This window comes from Chanos chanos, chromosome 9 (assembly GCF_902362185.1).
Source record: "Chanos chanos chromosome 9, fChaCha1.1, whole genome shotgun sequence".
Classification (NCBI taxonomy): domain Eukaryota; kingdom Metazoa; phylum Chordata; class Actinopteri; order Gonorynchiformes; family Chanidae; genus Chanos; species Chanos chanos.
Genome location: NC_044503.1, coordinates 38699927 through 38724740, shown reverse-complemented (window position 1 = coordinate 38724740; position 24814 = coordinate 38699927). Strand labels below are relative to the sequence as shown.

At 38.5% G+C, this 24814-nt stretch overlaps 1 protein-coding gene across 1 annotated transcript; it reads right to left on the bottom strand.

Annotated features, from left to right (window-relative positions):
* Positions 1–1500: 1500 nt before the first annotated feature.
* On the bottom strand, positions 1501–18846 carry LOC115821767 (NACHT, LRR and PYD domains-containing protein 12-like). The gene is made up of 9 exons (XM_030785562.1): positions 18566–18846; positions 16895–18469; positions 8314–8487; positions 4780–4953; positions 4282–4455; positions 3736–3906; positions 3620–3666; positions 2564–3091; positions 1501–1526 (listed from the first exon to the last, which is right to left on the bottom strand). Exons 1-9 carry the CDS (start codon positions 18844–18846, stop codon positions 1501–1503), a joined length of 3150 nt encoding a protein of 1049 aa, XP_030641422.1.
* Between the last annotated feature and the right edge of the window lie 5968 nt (positions 18847–24814).

Genomic DNA, 24814 nt, shown 5'->3' with positions numbered 1-24814 from the left:
AATTTTAAAACACAATAAAGGAAACATACTAAAAACACTAAAAGTTTAAAACCAACGCGTCCTCATGATTCAAAACACATAAAACACCATCTTGCCCCCAAACCTCAGAGAATTTAAACAAGTTATGGGTCATTTTAAAATAAACATGTTCGATTCTTAGACGTGCTGCCACCAAAGCTTTCATCATCACTTTAGGATCTGTCAATCCTGCCTCCTTCATCTTATTTCTCCTCATTACCCAAATGTTCATTTTTGTCTGACCTCATATGAAATTCAACAAACACTTTCTTTTTCTTTGGTTAGAATTGTACTTTGGTCCATAAATAAAGAGTTCATCCATCAATACCTCCCCAAAACCCCCACACCATTCCCCCAGTACCTCCAAGAGTCCATTAAGTCTATTCCATCACAAAAAAAGATGGTTAATTGTCTCCTCTGCCTGACAGAAAGGACAACCCTTCCCTACAGTGGAATCAATGTGTGTCACATGTCTGTTAGTGGCCACAGCCCCATGCACAATCCACCATTGAAGATCCGCCGTACGCTTCTCAATGGGGGGCTTGTACAGGCACCTCCAGCGCCCTCGTGGGGAAGAGCCTGGTTCCACCAAACCTGAGCACTTGGATTCCTTCAGTCCACTTAGTGAGTTAAAATGTGTGACTTTGACACAAGTTTAGTACAAAGTCTTTTTGGACGTTCCCTCAAAATCCATTTGCTGTAGGGCTGTAAAAGAGAGTAGTGTTCCCTCCCCCTCCTGATGAGAGAGAGAGAGAGAGAGAGATTGTGTGTGTAAGAGAGACAGTGTGTGTGTGTGTGAGAGAGAGAGAGAGAGAGAGGAAAAGAGAGAGCAAGAGAGTCCGAGTGCTTTGTGTGTGAGAAAAAGAGAGAGGAAGTGTGTGTGTGTGTGACAGAGAGAGTGAGAGAGAGAGAGAATATGTGTGTGTGAGAGGGAGAGATAGAAAGAGAGAGAGAGAGAAAGAGAGAGAGAGAGAGTGTGTGTGTGTGTGTGAGAGAAAAAGAGAGAGAGAGAAAGAGAGAGTGTGTGTGTGTAAAAGAGTGTGTATGTGTGTGTGTGTCTGTGAGAGAAAAAGAGAGACAGAGAGAGAGAGACAGAGAAAGCGTGACTGTGTGTGTGTGAGAGAGAGTGTGTGTGTGTGTGTGTGTGTTCAGCATCAGAAACACTTTCAATGTTTTTATATGTAATGATATTTTATTTGTGTCTTTCTCTCTGACATGTGCATGTTTACACTGTGTTTGTATCAAAATAAAACAAATAAACAAGAATTTAAAAGTAAATGGACAAGAATTTCTGAAAAAAAAAAAAAATCTCTACAAAACTTTGTAAATGAATGAATAATTGTTTATTATTACAGTCACAGATTTCTGATACATAAATAAAACTGTACTTCATACACACATTTGTGTTTGTGTGTTCAAGTGGAAGTGTAAATAAATGGAAATGATACTGTATAAAAGGGCCATCAGTTGGGAACCTCTGCCTCAGAAGACAGTGCCTAAATGCTTATCTAAGGAAAGTAGAACACAGACTCACATACACTTACATAATTTCATAAAGTAATCATTTAACATCACCATCTATATTCAGTAAGTGAACCCTCTCAGTATTTGTCCTATTTAAACACAAGCCCTTTCAGTCAGTGAAATATTTCACACTAGCAATTTCAACATGTTAGATAACCAATGCACTGTGTAAGTTCTGTGTTTTTCCATCAGGCTGGCAGAGCTCCCCCTCCCCCCGATGCTCCCCAAAGCCAACAAGTTGCACAGCCACCAAAGACCGCACCCATAAACTTCTCGTCCAGGTCAGGATTAGCCATCTGACCTGTCCATCCAGGCTGCCCTCTGACCTTACGACCAATAGGGTTAAAGATACAGGTCAGCATATATAAGACTCGTCAGATCAACCCCCACTCCGGAGAGAAGAGGTCAAAACCCGGACAGTTTACGTTTATGCGGTGTGCGTCAGTGACGACTGTAAGTGCTAAACATTGTTGGGCTAAGGGTGTATCTTTCGTAAATAAGGGGAAGACTTGTAACGAACTGTATATAGTTTGTTATATATGTAGATATGTCTTTATTAACATTGTCATTAGTAACGGTTGCATGTACAATGACTGTCATTTCCCTGCCGTCACTAAGATACGTATCTGTATATGTATGCTAGTCCCTGCCAATACGTAATAGCCACATAGCCGTATTGAACACAGCATAAACGATCCGATGCTTGTGTACCTGTACAGTGACGTGCATGACCTTAGTGTAACCCCTCCTCCGTTGCCATAGTGCCGGTCCACGATCAGAGTCCCATTAGCACACATGCGCAGTGTAACGCCCCAATCTGGCGGCGCCCTGTGAATGATTTTCTTAGCATAGCCACTTAGCATGCTGACGTCAGCGCTACTAGTGCAAAGGCCTCACACTGCACTCTCAGTCCCCCTCCTTTACACACACATATCAACATTGTGTGTGTGTGTGAAAAAGAGAAAAAGAATGTGTGTGTGTGTGTATTTCAGAGTGTGTGTGTTTATTTATTTTATCTGACACAGAGACACTGAGGAATCAATACCAGCAGTGAACCCTGCATAGAGGGGTTCAGTGAATGTGCAGTGGAATGTGTGTAAGTGTGTGAGTGTGTGTGTGTCAGAGGAGACGCTGTAGAAGGACACAATTCCAGATGACCAGTCCAGACACACTCCTACTCTGTGTGTGTGTGAGGGGTGGTGAGGTATGACAGTTCTCTGTTTATTGTGACGGACAGAGTAACTGTTACCATGGTAACACAGACTCCAGGACTTTTCATTGAGTCCAAACCCACAGTCATCACTGTTTCCTTTCCTCCTGATTCCTTTATATGTCACTGATATATAAACATCATCTCCACTCCACTCAGTCTCCCAGTAACAGCATCCAGTCAGACTCTCTCTACACATGACCTGACACCAGCCATCAAATCTCTCTGGATGATCAGGATACGACTGATTATTTATCACACATGTCACCTTTCTGTTCCCCTCAGACAGAGAGAGGTGTGTGTGTGCTGTGTTTGGGTCCAGTGTGAGATCACAGACATCTACAGAGAAGAAGAGAAATTAGAGGAGAAAACACATCACACACTCTCAACTCTGTGTGTGTGTGTGTTTTATACTAAATGGAGAGTATTATATTATTATATTAGTATTACATTAATAAATATCATATTTATTTTATTTAAATCTCACTATTATATTATTATTATATTATGTTATTATAAGGAGTCTGAGTGTGTTATTGTTGATGTTTGTGTTACTGTTGATTGATCCTTGACCCTGTGTGTTTCCCTTTCGTGACCTGAACCCGTTTCTGACCAGTTTTCCACTTTATTTATTTTATTCACTCACTTTCTATCTTTCTTTTGTTCATACACAATAAAATTATATAACAATTTTTAAAAATGAAGTAAAAGTCATATTTTATGTCATATTATTATCTCTCTTTTATCATTAAATGGAGAAGATAAACAAAAGCTGTATTTTTTAGAAATTTAGATAAATGGTCTCTTTTCCATGGGTGAACCAAACTCAGTGTGTGTGTCTGTGTGTGTGTGTGTGTGTGTACTTACATTTTCTTAGTCCTGGTTTGATCCTGAATTCTCCTCCATGGTCCACACTACAAAAACACACAACAGACAGTGGATGAGTCTCACACATAAACACACACACACACACACACACAGACTGTACTGACTTAAGTCGACAGTGTTGGTTCATCTGTGTGGAGAGACGCTTCACTCCTGAGTCTCCTGGGTGATTGTAGCTCAGATCCAGTTCTCTCAGGTGTGAGGGGTTTGAACTCAGAGCTGAAGCCAGAGAAGAACAACCTTCATCTGTCACTAAACAACCAGACAACCTACAGAGAGAGAGAGAGAGAGAGAGAGAGAGAGAGAGAGAGAGAGAGAGAGAGAGAGAGAGAGAGAGAAATAAACATACATACAGACAGAGAATATCAACTCGTCATCTGGTTTGTGAAGTGTGATTCATTGTAAAGGTTCCACTCTGTTTTACCATAAATGTTGACTTTGTTAAACTATCACATTAACTAAACTCACAGACCAGTTACTAACATTAGCTGTATAGATACTGGGGGAAATTCATCTACTTTTATGATCAGTATGTTTCACACACAGCAGTACTTTAATAACCATACTATACATCAACCTGGTCTCATTTTAATATGAATATAGTCATTTCAAACACTGTATTTACGTTCCTGACTAATACTGACCTCAGTATCTCCAGTTTACAGTGTGGATTCTTCAGTCCCACACAGAGAAACTTCACTCCTGAATCCTGAAGGTCATTGTTACTCAGGTCCAGTTCTCTCAGGGGACAGTTTACTGACTGTAGAACTGAGGCTATAGATGAACAGGACTGTTCAGTGAGTTTACAGAGAGCGAGTCTGGAGAGAGAGAGAGAAATAAACATACATACAGACAGAGAATATCAACTCATCATCTGGTTTGTGAAGTGTGATTCATTGTAAAGGTTCCACTCTGTTTTACCATAAACGTTGACTTGGCTAAACTGTGACATTAACTAAACTCACGGACCAGTTACTAACATTAGCTGTACAGATACTGGGGGAAATTCATCTACTTTTATGATCAGTATGTTTCACACACAACAGTACTTTAATAACCATACTATACATCAACCTGGTCTCATTTTAATGGAAAACATAGTCATTTTAAACACTGTATTTACGTTCCTGACTAATACTGACCTCAGTATCTCCAGTTTACAGTGTGGATTCTTCAGTCCCACACAGAGAAACTTCACTCCTGAATCCTGAAGGTCATTGTTACTCAGGTCCAGTTCTCTCAGGGGACAGTTTACTGACTGTAGAACTGTGGCTATAGATGAACAGGACTGTTCAGTGAGTTTACAGAGAGCAAGTCTAGAGAGAGAGAGAGAGAGAGAGAGAGAGAGAGAGAGAGAGAAAGAGAACACAAGCATTCACTCATTAAAGAATAAAAAAATTGTACTCATAGAGTTTGACAAAAGGTTGTTAAATGTTGTGAAAAATTTGCTTAAATTGCTCAAACACACAGTGTGATAGTTTTGGGATGAGTGTAAGTTGTAATTAACTGTACACTTTAAACTGGAGAGAATGATGAAAATTTAAATAAGAAATAAGAGATCAAAAAGGACAACACTTATAAAACTGTCAATCAGGTTCATATTAAAAGCCATGTTCCACACAGAACAAAAGCCAGACAGACACCCTGTTTACTGGCCAACTCATTGGTCATGTAAAAATCAAAAGCACAGTTGGTGAATTTGATGACAAGTATGGTTACTTGCACGAGAAGAAGCTCAAATTTACCACATAAACTGAAAGAATTTTCATTTACCGTTAAAAATGTTGTCCCAAATGTTGAGTTACTTGCCGTCAAATTGAAGAGAAACTTTTCAACTCTGTGACCGTCGCCACTGCACTGAGACTAACAGCGCGTGTAAATAACGGTATTCAGAGACTAATTACAATATCTTATTCATTCAAAACCCGTCTGAATAAATACACTAAACATTTCACTGGCGGTTTTCCACAGGTATTTAAAAAGAACACGAAACTTACTTTGTACACGAAGGTAAAGAAGAAAGACACAGAGAATCCGACATTTCCCAGACACTCGACGCTCGTCGGTCTCTCTCAAATTTGACCTCAGAAAATTCACCCCTCGCTCTCCGGCCGTTAGCAAGTCTCTCGGTTTCCCACTGGCTTTGGTTGCTTAAAAAACGACGACTTAAAATAGCCTAAGAAACCAATTGCAAAGTCCTCTATGAAATTTCATAAACTCTGCTTATATAATGGTAGATTGATCAGGTGTGCAGGTAAAATCTCTTAGTTAATGACCCGAATAATGAATACAGCAAAAAGAGCCGAGATCTGACAGTTTCTCTCGCCGGTTCAAACTGATCACACTGACCTGTAGAAAGCCCTACTGTGGTGGATTCATAACCTTTCAAACTGGGTTCTGCTTGTGCGGTGCAAAAACAACCCCATACATCCAGCTTAGTGTGTTAGGAATGATGAGGTAAAAATAATTACACAACTAATTTTTTCCCCTCAATGAATGGACTTCGAGTGCAAGTCCACAGAGAGAAAGAGAGAGAATTTTTTGCATTCCCATAACTAACATTCCTCTGACAGTTATTCCACAAATATGTAAAAGAAACAAGAAACGTACTTTATAGAAGCGCAAACGAGACAGCCATCCGAAAAATCCCAGATTTCCGACATTCAAAGCACGTCGGTCACTGAAATGTTCATTATCATTAAATGAATGAACCGTTTGAATGAATCACTGTTTTTATTACAGGCTCGTGACACGAGATTACCGCTCTTCACATTTCAGTTAAAACTGTCGCTCTACTAATCAAAGCGTCGTAAAGTAGCCACTCAAAACGTCACTCGGGTATTCTAAAACCCAACATACCGCCATCTAGTGGGTCTCATACGTCACTACACAACTGGATAATTTTATATCACTACATCCCCTTTCCTTTGAGGCATTAGAGCAAGTTATTCCGTATAATACAATTAAAGTGTGCAAGAACAAACTGTTGGAGAAATAAAATGTTTCTTTGGTTTATGAAAACATCGTAACAGTTATGTAATCATTTTTGTGTGAGTTAATCAACATAATCATTTTTTTCTTTATCAATAATTCTTTTGCATTAAGAATTTATAACCATATAATCATTTATATTAAAGTAAATGTATGAAATTCTTTTATAAAGATGTGATCTGCAAATGGAGGGATAGAAAGGTCATTGAGTTTGTCTCTGTGCAGAGAGTGCTGATGGTCAAACATTCAAGGATACATGGTGTGAGCCTTTTTTGTAGGAAGATGAGAAGTCTAACTGGAATATAGCCAAAGGCATTATGATAAGATGAAAGAGTGCTCTCATTTATTCTTTGTATTGTCTAACAAGCACTCATTCATTTTTGTTTATTTATTTATCAGTACAGGTGCTGATGTAAGACAGTATTCTCACTTAATTTTGAGTTTGACCTGGGTCAAGATGTCAGTTCCTGATTACATCATTAGGAAAAGACGGTGTCTAGCAAGATAGGTAAAGAAGATGGGAAGTCCTCTAATGACTGTCTTGACAATCACTGGATAATCCCTGATATGACTTTTGTATAACTATAGGTGATGTGTACCGGTTAGTTAGTCACTCCCAGGACTGGCTCTGTTTGCTGCTCTGAGTTTATGCAATAAACGTGTACTGCATCAGACTCTGAAAACTTTGACTGTCTTTTTTTAAGAAGGTGAACAGTGTGGCTGGATTCTCGGTCATATCTGGCCCAGGCTGAGAAATCTCTCCTTCAAAACCCTTGCATAGGATTAAACTGAATGAAGTCCAAAGAAATGTCCAAAAGAAACAAACATAAGTGCATTTCTCTCTCTTTTTTTAAATGTTAAGTATCAGTTCAACTATTCATCTGAAATTCCATTTCAGATGGACAATGTCAGTGTCCTGTTTCATTATTTTTTTTTCTCTTTTCTTTTACAGATTCAGCCTGTCAGGTGGTTTGACAGTGTGTGTGGATCTTCGCAAGACAGGTTAGTATGTTTGTTCAGCTGGACCAGCGTTGTCTTGCAGTGGTGCTGGTTCTGATGTAACATTGTAAACTGGATCAGATGATGAATCACAGACTGTATCTCCTCCATTAGTCTGCTCCTGCACACAACCTTTAGTTTATCTTGTTTTAAATGTATTCCTATTTCCTATTTATCTTATTATATTCTACTTTTTTATTCTATGCTGTGTTAGGTGTGTGCTGACAGTGTTGTTGCGACACTTGAATTTCTCTCGAGATTAATAAAGTATTTCATATTCGTATTCATAAAACACTAAATCTAGGTCAATCTGAATGAAACAAACCCATTCACACTAGTAACTGTACTCTTAGAGTCTACTGTGTGAGAAGATTAGAAACATCAGAAACCTGCCATTGTTGATGATGCTATTTGTTCCCTCTGGAGAGTGACTCTGCTCCTGACTGTTGGTCTTACTATTGTCATCAGACCCAGCTTTCATCTTGTCAGATAAGTCAGATAATGTCATTTGATGTGTTCACTTCATTACTGATTTATATACTATGTATTATTTTATTTGTATGAATTGAATGACTGGAAAAACTATTTACTATTTATATGAATTGAATGACTGGAAAAAAATGTTTACTATTTAACTGAATGACTGTGAAACTTATCAACACGTTGCTCCATTCAGAATGACTGACCTCAGTATTTCCAGTTGACAGTTTGGATTCTTTAGTGCGGCACAGAGCATCGTCACTCCTGAATCCTGAAGACCAGTGTTACTCAGGTCCAGTTCTCTCAGGGGGCAGTTCACTGACTTCAGAGCTGAGGCGATAGTTTCACAGGACTGCTGAGTGAGGTTATAGTCCCTGAGTCTATACAGGGAGAAGGAAAACAAAACACTGACTCTTAAAGAATAAAATTATCCTGTAAATCACTTCTAGGGATAGACTTCAGTGACATTTTTATAATGAAATTTTATCATTATTTTATCGAAATATTGATCTTGTAACCACTGCCCACATTCAAACATTGCAATTTTACATTTGCAGCTGCTCTATAAACACAGAGGCATCTGAAATATAGACAACACTATATTATTCACTCAGTGTTAAAAACATCACGTCTGATGAGTAGATAAATAACAATGTGTGATATTTCTTTCAGATCGATCACAGTTTCTCATTCAGAATATGTTTCAGCAAATCAGCTTTATCGACACCTTCATCAAAGTAACATTGTCCCTTTGTAACTGGGAGTGTAGATGAATTATTGTAATGAAATCCATTACATTATATGTATTCCACAAAGACATACCAAAATATGACTACAATTAAATGTGTCTTCCTCCAATTGTTTTGAACTTTGTTTGATCAGTAATTCTTTGCTTTTCCAGACGCCGTTATGGCCACTGCTGGGCTATCACTGACCATGGCTCCCACCATTTCCCAAATGTTTTATTGTGTTTCAGAGTTCATTCACTCACCTGACATATATAGATATGATAACATAATGGACCACAAAAAACATGAAATATCGCTCTGTTGTCTCTAAGTAACACACACAGCAAAGCACTATATCTAGGCCATTCTGAATGAAACACACCTGGTATGACCCTGAGTCATAAGTGTGTGTTATTGGTTTTGTGTGCTGAATGAAACACTTGGTCTGACCCTGAGTCATAAGTATGTGTTATTGGTTTTGTGTGCTGAATGAAACACACCTGGTATGAGCCTGAGTCATAAGTGTGTGTTATTGGTTTTGTGTGGTGCTGTTTTTCTCCCCCTGCCTGTGGGTGGCGCTGTTTCCTCCCCTGTCTGCTGTGTTTTCCCGTATGTCTCTCTGTCCCTGTAATGTATTCACTTGCAGGTGGCGGTCGGGTTGATATTTGTTGTGTATAGTGTCTGACAGATGTTGGTTGTATATAGTGTAAATCTGTATCTGTGTGTTTAGTTGATATTCGTTGTGTATAGTGTCTGACAGATGTTTGTTGTATATAGTGTAAATCTGTATCTGTGTGTTTAGTTGATATTTGTTGTGTATAGTGACTGACAGATGTTGGTTGTATATAGTGTAAATCTGTATCTGTGTGTTTAGTTGATATTTGTTGTGTATAGTGTCTGACAGATGTTGGTTGTATATAGTGTAAATCTGTATCTGTGTGTTTAGTTGATATTCGTTGTGTATAGTGTCTGACAGATGTTTGTTGTATATAGTGTAAATCTGTATCTGTGTGTTTAGTTGATATTTGTTGTGTATAGTGACTGACAGATGTTGGTTGTATATACTGTAAATCTGTATCTGTGTGTTTAGTTGATATTTGTTGTGTATAGTGTCTGACAGATGTTGGTTGTATATAGTGTAAATCTGTATCTGTGTGTTTAGTTGATATTTGTTGTGTATAGTGACTGACAGATGTTGGTTGTATATATTGTAAATCTGTATCTGTGTGTTTAGTTGATATTTGTTGTGTATAGTGTCTGACAGATGTTGGTTGTATATATTGTAAATCTGTATCTGTGTGTTTAGTTGATATTTGTTGTGTATAGTGTCTGACAGATGTTGGTTGTATATATTGTAAATCTGTATCTGTGTGTTTAGTTGATATTTGTTGTGTATAGTGTCTGACAGATGTTGGTTGTATATATTGTAAATCTGTATCTGTGTGTTTAGTTGATATTTGTTGTATATAGTGTCTGACAGATGTTGGTTGTATATAGTGTAAATTTATATCTGTGTTTTTAGTTGATATTTGTTGTTTATAGTGACTGACAGATGTTGGTTGTATAAATTGTAAATCTGTATCTGTGTGTTTAGGTGATATTTGTTGTGTATAGTGTATGACAGATGTTGGTTGTATATATTGTAAATCTGTATCTGTGTGTTTAGTTGATATTTGTTGTGCACAGTGTCTGACAGATGTTGGTTGTATATAGTGTAAATTTATATCTGTGTTTTTAGTTGATATTTGTTGTTTATAGTGACTGACAGATGTTGGTTGTATATAGTGTAAATCTGTATCTGTGTGTTTAGTTGATATTTGTTGTGTATAGTGTCTGACAGATGTTGGTTGTATATAGTGTAAATCTGTATCTGTGTGTTTAGTTGATATTTGTTGTGTATAGTGACTGACAGATGTTGGTTGTATATATTGTAAATCTGTATCTGTGTGTTTAGTTGATATTTGTTGTGTATAGTGTCTGACAGATGTTGGTTGTATATATTGTAAATCTGTATCTGTGTGTTTAGTTGATATTTGTTGTGTATAGTGTCTGACAGATGTTGGTTGCATATATTGTAAATCTGTATCTGTGTGTTTAGTTGATATTTGTTGTATATAGTGTCTGACAGATGTTGGTTGTATATAGTGTAAATTTATATCTGTGTTTTTAGTTGATATTTGTTGTTTATAGTGACTGACAGATGTTGGTTGTATAAATTGTAAATCTGTATCTGTGTGTTTAGGTGATATTTGTTGTGTATAGTGTATGACAGATGTTGGTTGTATATATTGTAAATCTGTATCTGTGTGTTTAGTTGATATTTGTTGTGCACAGTGTCTGACAGATGTTGGTTGTATATAGTGTAAATTTATATCTGTGTTTTTAGTTGATATTTGTTGTTTATAGTGACTGACAGATGTTGGTTGTATATAGTGTAAATCTGTATCTGTGTGTTTAGTTGATATTTGTTGTGTATAGTGTATGACAGATGTTGGTTGCATATATTGTAAATCTGTATCTGTGTGTTTAGTTGATTTTCATCGTGTGTAGTGTCTGACAGATGTTGGTTGTATATATTGTAAATCTGTATCTGTGTGTTTAGTTGATATTTGTTGTGCACAGTGTCTGACAGATGTTGGTTGTATATAGTGTAAATCTGTATCTGTGTGTTTAGTTGATATTTATTGTGTATAGTGTCTGACAGATGTTGGCTGTATATAGTGTAAATCTGTATCTGTGTGTTTAGTTGATATTTGTTGTGTATAGTGACTGACAGATGTTGGTTGTATATATTGCAAATCTGTATCCGTGTGTTTAGTTGATATTTGTTGTGTATAGTGTCTGACAGATGTTGGTTGTATATAGTGTAAATCTGTATCTGTGTGTTTAGTTGATATTTGTTGTGTATAGTGTCTGACAGATGTTGGTTGTATATATTGTAAATCTGTATCTGTGTGTTCAGTTGATATTTGTTGTGTATAGTGTCTGACAGATGTTGGTTGTATATAGTGTAAATCTGTATCTGTGTGTTCAGTTGATATTTGTTGTGTATAGTGTTTGACAGATGTTGGTTGTATATAGTGTAAATCTGTATCTGTGTTGTGGGGGTCGTCAGGCCCGTAGAACATATTACCCATAATTCCCTGCTCGACCGCATGGGTAATCTGTACCCATCTTCTCAGGTTTCACTGTAACGGTATTGGATACGGCAATGGCGCCAGATACCAAATACAGTGATGACGCAATTTTCGCCATAAAACCGCGGAAAATTCCAAACTTTTCCCTTTTCCAGCTCTTCAGTTATGCAACTCACTAGCAGCGGCTCGCTCTAGCAGCAGCTCGCTAGCAGCTGGTGTCTCTTTTCTCTGCCGAAGAAGAGGACAAAGTAACAACGAAGCGAGATATTTGTACAGCCAAAGTTTAATGTACTTTCTCTCGCGCAGTTGCAACTTTAACTTCTACCGGCTAGTAACACTGTAACGCACACAGTATTCGACGGAAGAAAAGGCGACCGGATCCCTTTTTATTTTTTTAAACGTCGACGAACTAAATTAAGAACCCTTAAAGATCATCGGACGAGTAACGGAGCCCCGCAGATCTTCAAGTGACAAGGAAAGGAACCTCTCCCTGGACCTGCGAATCGTACTGCTCATCAGGCCACCGAAGACCTTCGGTCGCCACGCAATGAGCTATTCCAAGTAAGGCTGGCATCTGGGCACACCCTAGTATTAAGATTACATGCGGTTAACATGAAGGAAGTGTTGTTATTTGAATTCTTTTATGATTTAAATGTACACACTGTATTTCATGTACGATGCGGTTTTTAGCCGTTTATTATTTTCTCGTGAAGGATAGATCTGGCATGCGTTCTCTCTCTCTCTAACTCCCTTTTCCTGATTGCACACCTCCAACATTGTGATTGCAGTGTGACTTAAGGGTTGGGTATAGTTGTTGAGTTAGGGCCTACTTGCTTGAGACTAGCTCTCAAGTTAGACATTCTTTGGTCTCTCGCACACATGCGCTTCTCGTTGCCATCTCCACTCTAGTTGGTGCCTAGCACACACGCTTGCGCACTAAATCCTCATACCACACATACCTCTTGCCTGTGCGCCTGCGCACAGCCTCTCTCCAAAGAACTCCTCCCTCGCTCTTCACTGCGCAGCTGGGCACACGCCCACATACACGCACACGCTCTCTCTCTCTCTCTCTCTCTCTCTCTCTCTCTCTCTCTCTATCTCACACACACACACACTCACTCACTCATCTCTGGTCTAACACTCATTCAGTCCTACACTGAATACCTGTACATAGACTCATCACCATTTTGTTACCATTTACCTTTTGATCATTCTATTTGCTGATTATTGATTGTACCATATCAGTATTAGTTTGCCAAGTAGTATTGATTATGTTAATAAGTAGTATCATTGAAATGAACTGTTGTCCTGTCTGTTTCTGCCACTGTATTCACTGAATGCCAACCTCTGCCATCAAAGCACTCCCAATTACCTTCATCAACCTGGTTGTTCATGAGTGTTATGGATTTAGTAGTGTAATTGTAATACATTAGTACTGCAATACTCTCTAAGACTGTAGCACAGTGTTACAGCTAGCTTATCCCATTAATCTTAGTTGTTTAATTAACAGAATATTAAACACCCAAATTAATGGTTAAAAAATTATATGAGACTGATTTATGAGACTGATTTATAAATCCTATCACACCTACATCTTTTGGTGTCCCTGTGTTAGGACTGGAATTGTACCTACAGTGTGATTAGTTGATATTTGTTGTGTGTAGTGTCTGACAGATGTTGGTTGTGTATATTGTAAATAATTTTTGTGTGAACAGTCCGGGTAGTTGTAGTGAGTATGAAACCAAGTTTGTTCGTTCATCTTTTCTCCTGTTTTTTCGTTAGGGAGGTAGGGCAGTAATCTGTATTTTCTTTTTCTTTTATTTTGGGAAGTAGGTTATTTAGTTTGTAAATTATAGATTGTTTTGGTTGTTGTTTTGGCCGCGCTCATGCCCCACACTCTTCACTGCCACCTCTTTGTGAATAAATCACTTCTCGTTTTGGACTGTATTCCTTGGCACGGGTCATCACTGGGAGTAGGGAAAAGGGGATTCACTTTTATGTTATGCTCAGAACCCCCAAGCTGGGCATAACAAACCTGTTCACACTAGTAACTGTACTCTTAGAGTCTACTGTGTGAGAAGATTAGAAATATCAGAAACCTGCCATTGCTGATGATGCTGTTTCTTACCTGTGGAGAGTGACTCTGCTCCTGACTGTTGGTCTTACTATTGTCATCAGACCCAGCTTTGATCTTTCTCATCAAGTCAGATAATGTAATTTGTGTGTTCACTTCAGTACTGATTCATACACTACTGCAGTGTTAACTATGGGGATCAGTGACTGTGTAGAGCTCAGAGGAAAAAGAACAAAAGCAGAAAACCCATCACACTGCATATTAAGGAGTGCACTCGTTATGCTGGACTCATGACTGGATGAATGTGAAGTCATTGATCTCTATGGTCAAATCAAAATCAAACACACAATGAATAGCTGGAAAATAACATGATTTGATTGGCTGTAGCCTAGCTCCCATTAGACTGTCTGCCTCTCATCTCCTCATTCTCCCACCACACAAGGAAAGAAAAGAAAGAAACAGAAATCAAAAACAGGGACAGACTCATGGCCTTGGAAAACGTCCTTTCATTGTAAACATGTTCTTACACTCCCACACTCCCAGCATCCAATCAAAGAGAGAGAAGATAATATTCACACAGTGATACAAATGTCTCTGTGACCTGTCTATAAGCATCAGTTTAGTCTAGACTGTCCAAATATTTATTTTGTTTAGAACAAAGACATTTATATGAATAGAATGACTGGAAAAATGATTGACAAGTTGCTCCATTCAGAATGACTGACCTCAGTATTTCCAGTTGACAGTTTGGATTCTTTAGTGCGGCACAGAGCATCGTCACTCCTGAATCCTGAAGACCAGTGTTACTCAGGTCCAGTTCTCTCAGGGGACAGTTCACTGACTTCAGAGCTGAGGCGATAGTTTCACAGGACTGCCGAGTGAGTTTATAGTCTCTGAGTCTACACAGGGAGAAGGAAAACAAAACACTGACTTTTTAAAGAATAAAATGATCCTGTAAATCACTTCTAGGGCTGGACTTTGGTGACATTTTATCATGAAATTATTAAAAATGGTCATCCAGACAAATGGCTGTTTGATTGAGATTTTGATTATATAACCATCCTTCATATTCAAATATTGAAATACTACATTTGTAGCTGCAGTATAAACACAGCATTTCCCAGGAGGCATCCATAATATAGACAATATTATATTATTCACTTAGTGTTAAAAACATCACTGCTGATGAGTAGATAAATAACAGAGAATAACAGTGAAAATGGAAAATATCATTGGCCCAGTAGACTGATAACACAGACATGTCCTGTTTTTTTTCTCAATTTCATTTTGTGGATGAAGGGTGAAACAATGGAAATAGTGACTTTAATGGTCAGTACAACCTGCTGTGTAAAGGGAACAAACATTTCACTCACCCATAATTCACTCTCAGTAAACCAAAAAATCCTGATAAACTCCCATAAACTACTAAACATCAAACACACAGTATCCCTGTCTTAAATGTTAATGTTTGTAACTTTATAATGGTTCAGACAAGGAAAAAAGACACAAACAGAATTCAAGGGAACAGCCTTTTTCCCCAGTCCTTTCACTGAGAACATGTTCTCACACACCCAGCATCCAACCAGAGAGAGAGACAGACAGAGAGAGAGAGAGATGGAGAGAGAGAGAGCGAGAGAGATGAAGAGAGAGAGAGAGAGATGGAGAGAAAGAGACAGAGAAGGAGGGAGAGAAATAGAGAGAGATGTTCAGACACTGCTGTTAATGTCTTTGTGACCTGTCTAAACACATCAGCTTTGTCTAGACCTCACAGAGGTTCTGAAAATTATGAAAATGACAGAATGGAGAAAATGACTGAAGTCAATTCTGAACTGTTTTTTCTTTCATTTTGTTCTTGCATCCACCCTCATTCATCAAATACTGTAATTAATTACTTTATATGTATTCTCCAAAGACATGTGAAAATATGACCAGGGAATTCCCAACAATTCCCCTCCAAATAAAACTTCTAAAGCAGAGGTTTTCAACCTTTTTGGGGCTAAGGCACATCAAAGGTCAAACCAGAATGTCAAGGCACATCAACTTAAAGTTGGTTATTGATTATGAAGAATGTCACACACAGTATGATAGGCTATAATGTCATTATATGAGATTTGACCCATATTACACTACAGCAGACTGTCAGATAATTATCAAACAGATAGTTAAATCAGACAGGCAATCATGTAATTTATTAAAAATGCACTGAAGTGCATCGGAGCAAGAACTATACATTTGTGGATGTCCGCAATTGCATTGTTTCTAGTCGTAACTGTAACTGGAGATATCTGAAATTGCATTTTTACTAATCATAATACGAGTTGTGGATATCCAGTATGACATTTTTACTGATCACATGGTATTCTGGGTATTCAAAATTACATTATGGATATCTGACATTAAATTTACGACTACTAACAACTGGGTTGTAGATATCTGAAATGGGAAGAATGTCAATGTGGATATCGAAAATGTTCTTTTTGACCAGGAACAACTGAATTACAGATATCTGCAATACATATCAAGTCTAGTGATTAAATGTTAAAATGGCTTGCCATAAGCAACCGTCTTCTCTGGTCACTACAATAATAATCCTCCTCCCCAAACCTACATTTATTTTCATAATCAGACTGAGAATGGGACTAAAGGCCATCTAGATAAAAAAGAATTAAAAGTAAATAAGTGACTATCTACAAATGTTTTTATTTAAGAAGCTGTGTCATTGGTGTATTTAAAAATACTATTTCATGGGCCTGTATAAACATGCATTGGGTTCTTCAAAATTCCACAGCACACCGGTTGAGAACCACTGTTCTAAAGCGTGTGTTGTGAAGTGAAACTGAAAACTCACAGAGATTTTCTGCAGCACCTCACAGCTGGGAGCAGTCTCCTACGACCCTCATCTGATGTCTTGTATTTCATCAGGTCAAACTCATCCAGCACCTCCTCTGACATCAGAAACATGTAGGCCAGTGCTGTGCAGTGTGCAAGTGAGAGTTCAGTTGTGTAATTTTCAGACTTGACAAAAGCTTGAATTTCTTCATGGAGAGAGCGATCATTCATTTCAGTCAGGCAGTGCAGTAGATTGATCCATCTCTCAGGTGGGACACCATCTTTATTTAACCCTTTGATGTAACGACTTATTTTCTTGATGCTCTCCTGGTTGTTGTGTGTGTGTGTCAGCAGGCCTTGTAAGAGTTTCTGGTTGGACTCCAGTGAGATGCCATGAAGGAAGCGGACAAACAGATCGAGATGTCCATCCTTACTCTTCAAAGATTTATCCAAAGCTTTCTTCAGCAACTCATCCAGGGGAACATTTTTTGGTACCCTTCTGGTCTGTCTTGGCAGAAAAGCCCTCTGTCTCATAGATTTGGTAGGTAGTAATCTGGCCTCTTCTAGCAGAAAATACTCCAGTGCCTTCATATTCTTGTTTACATAGCAGATAAACACATAGAGAGCAGCAAAGAACTCTTGAACACTCAGATGTACAAAGCAGTAGACCTTCTTCTGACGAAGCACAGATTCCTCCTTAAAGATCTCAGTACAAATCCCAGAGTACACTGTGGCCTCACTCACATCAATGCCACATTCTCTCACATCCTCTTCATAAAACATGACATTGCCCCTCAGCAACTGATTAAAAGCCAGCTTAGCAAGTTTCAGAAAGATCTCCTTGCTTGATTCCAGAGGATTCTTTGAGTCTGTCTCAACTCTCTCCTCATATTTCTGCTTCTTCATTTTAGTCTGAATGAGCAGGAAGTGTGTGTACATCTCAGTCAGAGTTTTAGGGATCTCTTTAACATTGTCTCGACGCAGCATTTCCTGAAGCACAGTGGCTGAAATCCAACAGAACACTGGGATGTGACACATGATGTGGAGACTCACTGATGTCTTGATGTGTGAGATGATTCTGTTGGCTTGACTCTCATCACTGACTCTTTTTCTGAAGTATTCCTCTTTCTGTGAATCACTGAATCCTTGGACTTCTGTCACACGACTGATGAACTGAGAGGGGATCTGACTGGCTGCTGCTGGTCTGGAGGTTATCCAGATGAGTGCAGAGGGAAGAAGATTTCCTTTGATGAGGTTTGATATCAGTATATTCACTGATGATGTTGTGGTCACATCACACAGCTTCTCAGGAATATTCAACTGAAGTCGACTCTCGTCAAAACCATCAAAGATGAACAGCATTTTACAGTCATTATATTTCTTTGGATCCAAGTCTTTCAGCTCTGGGTGAAACTCTAGCAGGAGTCCATAAAGACTGAACTGTTCATCTTTAACCAAGTTCAGTTCTCTAAAAGGAAGAACCAACATGAACTCAATGTCCTGATTGGTCCTTCCTTCTGCCCAGTCCAGAATGAACTTCTGCACAGAGACTGTTTTTCCAATTCCAGCGATGCCCTTGGTGAGTACAGTTCTGATTTCTGGCTTTTGTCTGTCCCCTTCAGGTTCCTGACTAAACAAGGCTTTTTTCTGCTCTTTAGTTCTGTTGGTTGGCAAGGCTTTTTTCTCCTCTTTAGGTCTGTTGGTTGAAAAGGATTTGAATATGTCATTGCAGCTGATTGGTTTGTCTTGAGAAACCCATTTCCTGGATGCTGTTTCAATCTGTAAAACCTCATGTTTCTCATTCACTCCTTCACTCTCTCCCTCTGTGATGTAGAGCTCTGTGTAAATGCTGTTGAGGAGGGTTTGGTTTTCTTTCAGTGCGACACCTTCAAACAAACACTCATACTTCTTTTTCAGGGTGGCTTTATGACCCTCAATGATTCTCAGCAGGACATCATCTGACTTAGACATGGACGTGTTGTGTTGGATATTTTGGCAACACCCAGACTGATCCTCAGTTAGATCTGTCCCCACACTGCAGAGAGAGAGAGAGAGAGAGAGAGAGGGAGGGAGGGAGAGGTGATTAAAAAAAAGACCACACCTGGACTGATCCCGGATCAGACCTGAGTTTCCATATTTGACACATACTTTCTTTAGGAGACATATGACTCCATCAGGGCTGGCAGGCTGAACCCTTCACATCAGCCTTGTAGTTGAGTTTAGGACTCATATACAGTTGGGATGATCATGATGAAGTGTAACAATAATGATTGTCAGCTGGTGAAGAATTCCCACTACACAGTGTTTAATTATTCAGAGAGTGGAGCTGACTGAACAGAGGGGAATGGGAGAGTTTCACTAATGGAAACCAAACAGGACAAACAAACTGTATGTACATGTCTCTGTTTTCATCTCTAACTGATATCAGACAATATAACATTTATAAAGGAAACTAATTAGACTATTAATAATGGATATATGTGAGTGGTTATGAATAGTTGGGCTGATCAGACAGGACTCCCTCCCTTTGACTTTCTTTAAACATGACTAATGTACTGTCACTTTACACTCTGTCTGTTTTTAAACTCATCCCTTTAAACTGAACTGTGTTGTGTTTGATGATGGACAATGAGGCAAGTTTACCAATGACACAGAACTTAAGACAGAAAATGAATCTTTGATCATTGTTAATGTCAATTAAAACACTAAATCATCCAAATATTTATCATTTAAATCTTTCTCCACAGTTTTGATGGTTGTCCTTGCAGTGTGAATTGTGAAAATCATTGAAGAGTTTACAGGTAAAGTGAGTGAATCAGTGTGTGACATTTCCTGTTGTCTGGTGACCACTTCATTTAATCATATCAATGTTTGGTTTCATAACAGCCAAGAACTACAACATATGAACAGCATTTTGTTTGTGTTTTAGTTTCACTCTCTTTGATTCCAAATATCTGAATGAAAATATCCACACATCTCACTGTAACCTGTGTGATCTCTTTTTAGCTGGGTTTATACACACTGACATTATCAGTATGAATATATTATACACAGTGTTAATATCAATCTCTATTATATATATATAGTCAATACAGTATAAATACAGTCACTCACTGTGACTCAGAGGGGACTGGTTCTCTGCTGAAGTGTGGAGGTTTATGCATGGAGTTGTCACTCTTCATAGACACACAGCTAGATACTGGAGATCCTGGTCTCTGTGTCCTGTAGTCAACAGGATCCTCCTCCTCACACTGTCCAGACTGACTCATTCTACAGACAGTGTTCTTCTCCTCTCTGTCCCCACAGTCAATCCTTTTAGTTTTCTCCATTCTCACAATGCCCACTGAGACTTGTTCAGATAGTGCAACTGTTTTGGTCCTGTGGACACACACACACACACAGAGTCATAAACAGGAGTGTGTATGGAGACCAAATATGCAGTGTGTGGCGGCCATGTTGATTTATCTGTCTTAAAAACTGAACTTCTCAAATAAACTCCTCATCTGTCAGGCATAACAGATACTCTCTTTATGTTACTGACATAAAGTGTGTGTGTGTGTGGGGGGGGGGGGGGGGGGGGGGTGATGTGTGGGTGGGTGTGTTTAACTAACAACATATAATGTAGCAAAATAGAAGCCTGTGAATGGCTGCCCTCTGCTGGTCACAGTGAGCATCGCACCTTAATTAGACAAAACACAAACTACAGTCCTCAGTCTGTGTTTTCAACAGGTTATCCTGTCTCCATATACAACATATTAACATTAACATATCATTCATAATATGTTACACTGTCTCCATATACAACACACTGACATTAATATATTATTCATAATATGTTACACTGTCTGCATACACACTGACATTAATGTGTTCATAACACGTTACACTGTCTCCATACACATTGACATTAATGTGTTCATAATATGTTACACTGTCTCCATACACACTGACATTAATGTGTTCATAATATGTTACACTGTCTCCATACACACTGACATTAATGTGTTCATAATACATTGTGAAAATCACAGGACTATTTTTCTCTCTTCATTTAGTTAATGTCACATCGTCAACACATTCATCGTCACACGACGCTCGGAGTAACCTGACAGGTTCAACCGCATTTACAAGTGATTTTCCATGATCAGATTCCATTAACGTAAACTCACGATTTCATATTCAGTCTATTACTCTTCAGTAATTCAGTAGTATTCCGTAATATCCAGTAGTTTAGTCTGTATAGGCCTAATTCAGACAACATCTTGATATAATTTTATAGCATTTTCGGCAAACTGACAATTCTGCCGCGACTGAAAGGTCCGTTTCAAAGTTATTTACTTGTCGGTTAATCACTCTGTCTACTGATCACGCTAACAACGTAATTATAGCCGAATGAACTATATATGAATATAAACATTTTTACATGCTCACCGCAGATTTTCATACCGATGAGGAAATAAATCGTTTATCTTTCACAGCCACTGAGTCGACATCGCAAGAAGAACATTGGCTTTCGTTTTCTCCTCTGTCTGTCAAGAACTTTAAGGACGTCTCTGCTGACGTCTATGAATGTGACAGCCCGTGAATCTAAGATAAATGTCAAATGCGAGAGAATGAACAGGAACAGCTGAATGAAACTCTGACCCATATAAAACGTACAGACTTAAACTGTTATATTTTTTTTAAATTATTATTACATATATACATACATGTGTGTGTGTGTGTGTGTGTGTGTGTACGTACGTACGTACATATACCATTCTATTCTACTCATACAGCCCTGGAATTTAAGGTAAATGTCAAATGCGAGAGAATGAATAGGAACAGCTGAATGAAACTCTGACCCATATAAAATGTACAGATTTTTATATTTATACATATGTGTGTGTGTGTTTGTGTACATACATATACCATTCTGTTCTACTCATATATGTCATGTAAGATGAGACTCTAGAGTGGAGTCTTCCTGTGATCAGTCTGACTGACACACATGACTTCACAGGTGTTGGATTTTCTTGTGATTTTACCAGTAAATAAACCGGACCAAAAGCTTGGAGAAAAGTTTTATCTGGTGGTGATGGAATCTGGAAGCGTGTCTGTGTCACAGCCTGCACCTCATCCTTTGGACTTTTAAGGATGTCTGTGGTGGTTGCCATTGTCTGTGGTCGTTGCCATTTGTCCATTACTGGTTGTATTTTGCCTTAATCAGTTGCTCTTAGCTCCAGCTATAACATGGCACCAGAGGTGTGAAGCTTTCTCTGTAACTATGATAATAAGCCTGTCAGGTTCAACAGTTCTCCTATTCTGAACCATGTCTGTTCAGATGTCACTATAATCTTACAGAGGTAAATGTAAATGTCAATGTTAATGTAATAGGACTGCAGTGTCACATAATGCAAGTATACTTTAATTTTAGTGTGACGGAATATAATGTAGTTGTAACATAATGGAATGTAATGCAATTGTAATGTCAATGTAATGTTAAGATGATATAATGTAAATATAACCGTAATTTAAATCTAACTAATAGAAATGTAATTATAAAGGTAACAGGTTTGTCTGTGGAAAGTTCCAGAGCTGACAGTGCATTCTCAGAGCAGAATCTCCAACAGGAGCTGTCTGTAGAGCCCTGGACCAGAACTGTGTGAGAAACCATAGATCTGGGGATGATATAAAAATGTCTAAACCATAGATCTGGGTATGATATAAAAATGTCTGAATCATAGATCTGGTTATGGTCTAAAAATGTCTAAATCATAGATCTGGGGATGATATAAAAATGTCTAAATCATAGATCTAGTTATGGTCTAAAAATGTCTAAATCACAGATCTAGTTATGGTCTAAAAATGTCTAAATCATAGTTCTGGGGATGATATAAAAATGTCTAAATCATAGATCTAGTTATGGTCTAAAAATGTCTAAAGCATAGATCTGGACATGGTCTAAAAATGTCTAAATCACAGATCTGGGGATGGTATAAAAATGTCTAAATCATAGAGGTTTGAAAAGTTGTCATGATCAGAGTGAATCTCATGGTTGAGAGAGAAGCTGAAGCCATCCAGACTCTACTGAGAACAGGCTGTGTGTCCAAACTCATCAGCCTGACAGAGAAAGTAAAGACACACAATGACACAGTGCCATGGGACAGATGGAAGAGTCTGTCCACAGGACAACAGTCTCTACAGCTCTTCACATAACTCACTGTTACAGGAGAGACCAGATTAAACACACACACACAGCATGTCTCTGCTTGACCACTGTATTCTGACAACACTGTCACAGATATTATTCTATAAATCAGTTGATGAATTGTCCATGCTCTCTATTCATTTCAGTGGACACTGCTCTATAACACAGTGCAGTGGAAAACCACTCAGAACAGACCTGTTCCCTGGGCTGTCACATGACCACATGTTCCAGTCTATAGACACAGATTATCTGTGTCCTGTCTCTCTGCTCCACATCCTCATTTTTCAGTCTCACAATCACACACTTATAAAGATTTACTCCACACTGGAATGACACACAGTGTGAACATGTAGCTTTAGTAAATGAGTGAGAGACAATGTTCCTCTGTTGGGTTCTGTTAAAACCCAAACTGATCCACTACTGATGATTCACTGTTTGATTCTCTTCTCCAAATATCCACAAAATCACCAATCACATCAGAGCTGTGTTCTCTCTCATTTAGAGAAGTACCTGTTTAATCACATAGGTCCAATCTGTATTCCATTCAAGGGACTCTAACAGTGACATCAACGTCTGTCACCCCCCCCCCCCCCCCCCCCCCCGCCCCCACACACACATATGCACACACACGCACACACACACACACACACACACACACACACACACACGCGCTATGTAATAATGAAGTGAACACAAATGAACTAAACCACTTTGTCAGACACCTGAGAGACAAGGGGATCGCTCAGAGGGAACTTTGGTTGGACTCTGGTGATTGGCCTGCTGTCTAGATGGGCTGTGACCCTAATCTGTTTTGTTATGTTCCTTCCATGAGCCGCCACCGTGCTGAAAGCCAAGCTTGAGGCAAGCGTATTCAGGCAAATTTATCACAAAGGACAATTAACTAATCTTTACACATTTAAAAATACAACTACACAGTATCTGTGTGCACAGGGACAGACCTGCTTTAAACTAAACCAGAACCTGTCTGGGCTGAATATCTCACCTCATTTAAAGTAACCTCAGTCAAATCTAATTCAGCTAAACAAACTCCAGTTATATTTGCTACCTGACCGCCATTTGACACTGCATGGGAAAAGCTTGTTTTAGACGACTCACTCAGCAGAGAAAAGTCATCTCCTTTTGGAGCATCAGACAGCAGGTGTCATTCATCAACATTTACCGTGTTCCTTTTTTAAATATTCACTCTGAAATTTCATTCATCAACATTTACCGTGTTCCTTTTTTAAATATTTACACTTACATTTCATTCTTCATTATTTGCAGTGTTCCTTTTTTAAATATTCACACTGAAATGTCAAGATGTTGTGTAAGAATGTTTTTCTCTTCTAATTGCTCTTCTCTGGGAAATGACTTTTGTTTTCATCAAATGACCAGAAACACAACATTCAGCCTGAAATTCTCTAACTTTCCATCTGAGTGGTCACAACAACACCACTGTGTTCTCTCACCGTGTGTGTGTGTGTGTGTGTGTGTGTGTGTGTGTGTGTCTGAATAACACTGATGTTCATCAGAGTGCACCTAGAAAATAATAATAATGATAATTCCCCAAACTCTTACAATGCTGTTATAAAACTGGATGGTCACAGTTGTAAGTTAGCTAATGTTAATATATAGCTAGAGCTTTACTTTGGCACAAACATATAAAAACTGAACAAATCTATGTGATGTGGAGCAAAGTGGAGAAGTGGAAGTAACTGACTATTTATTTCATCCAAGAGGAATTACTGA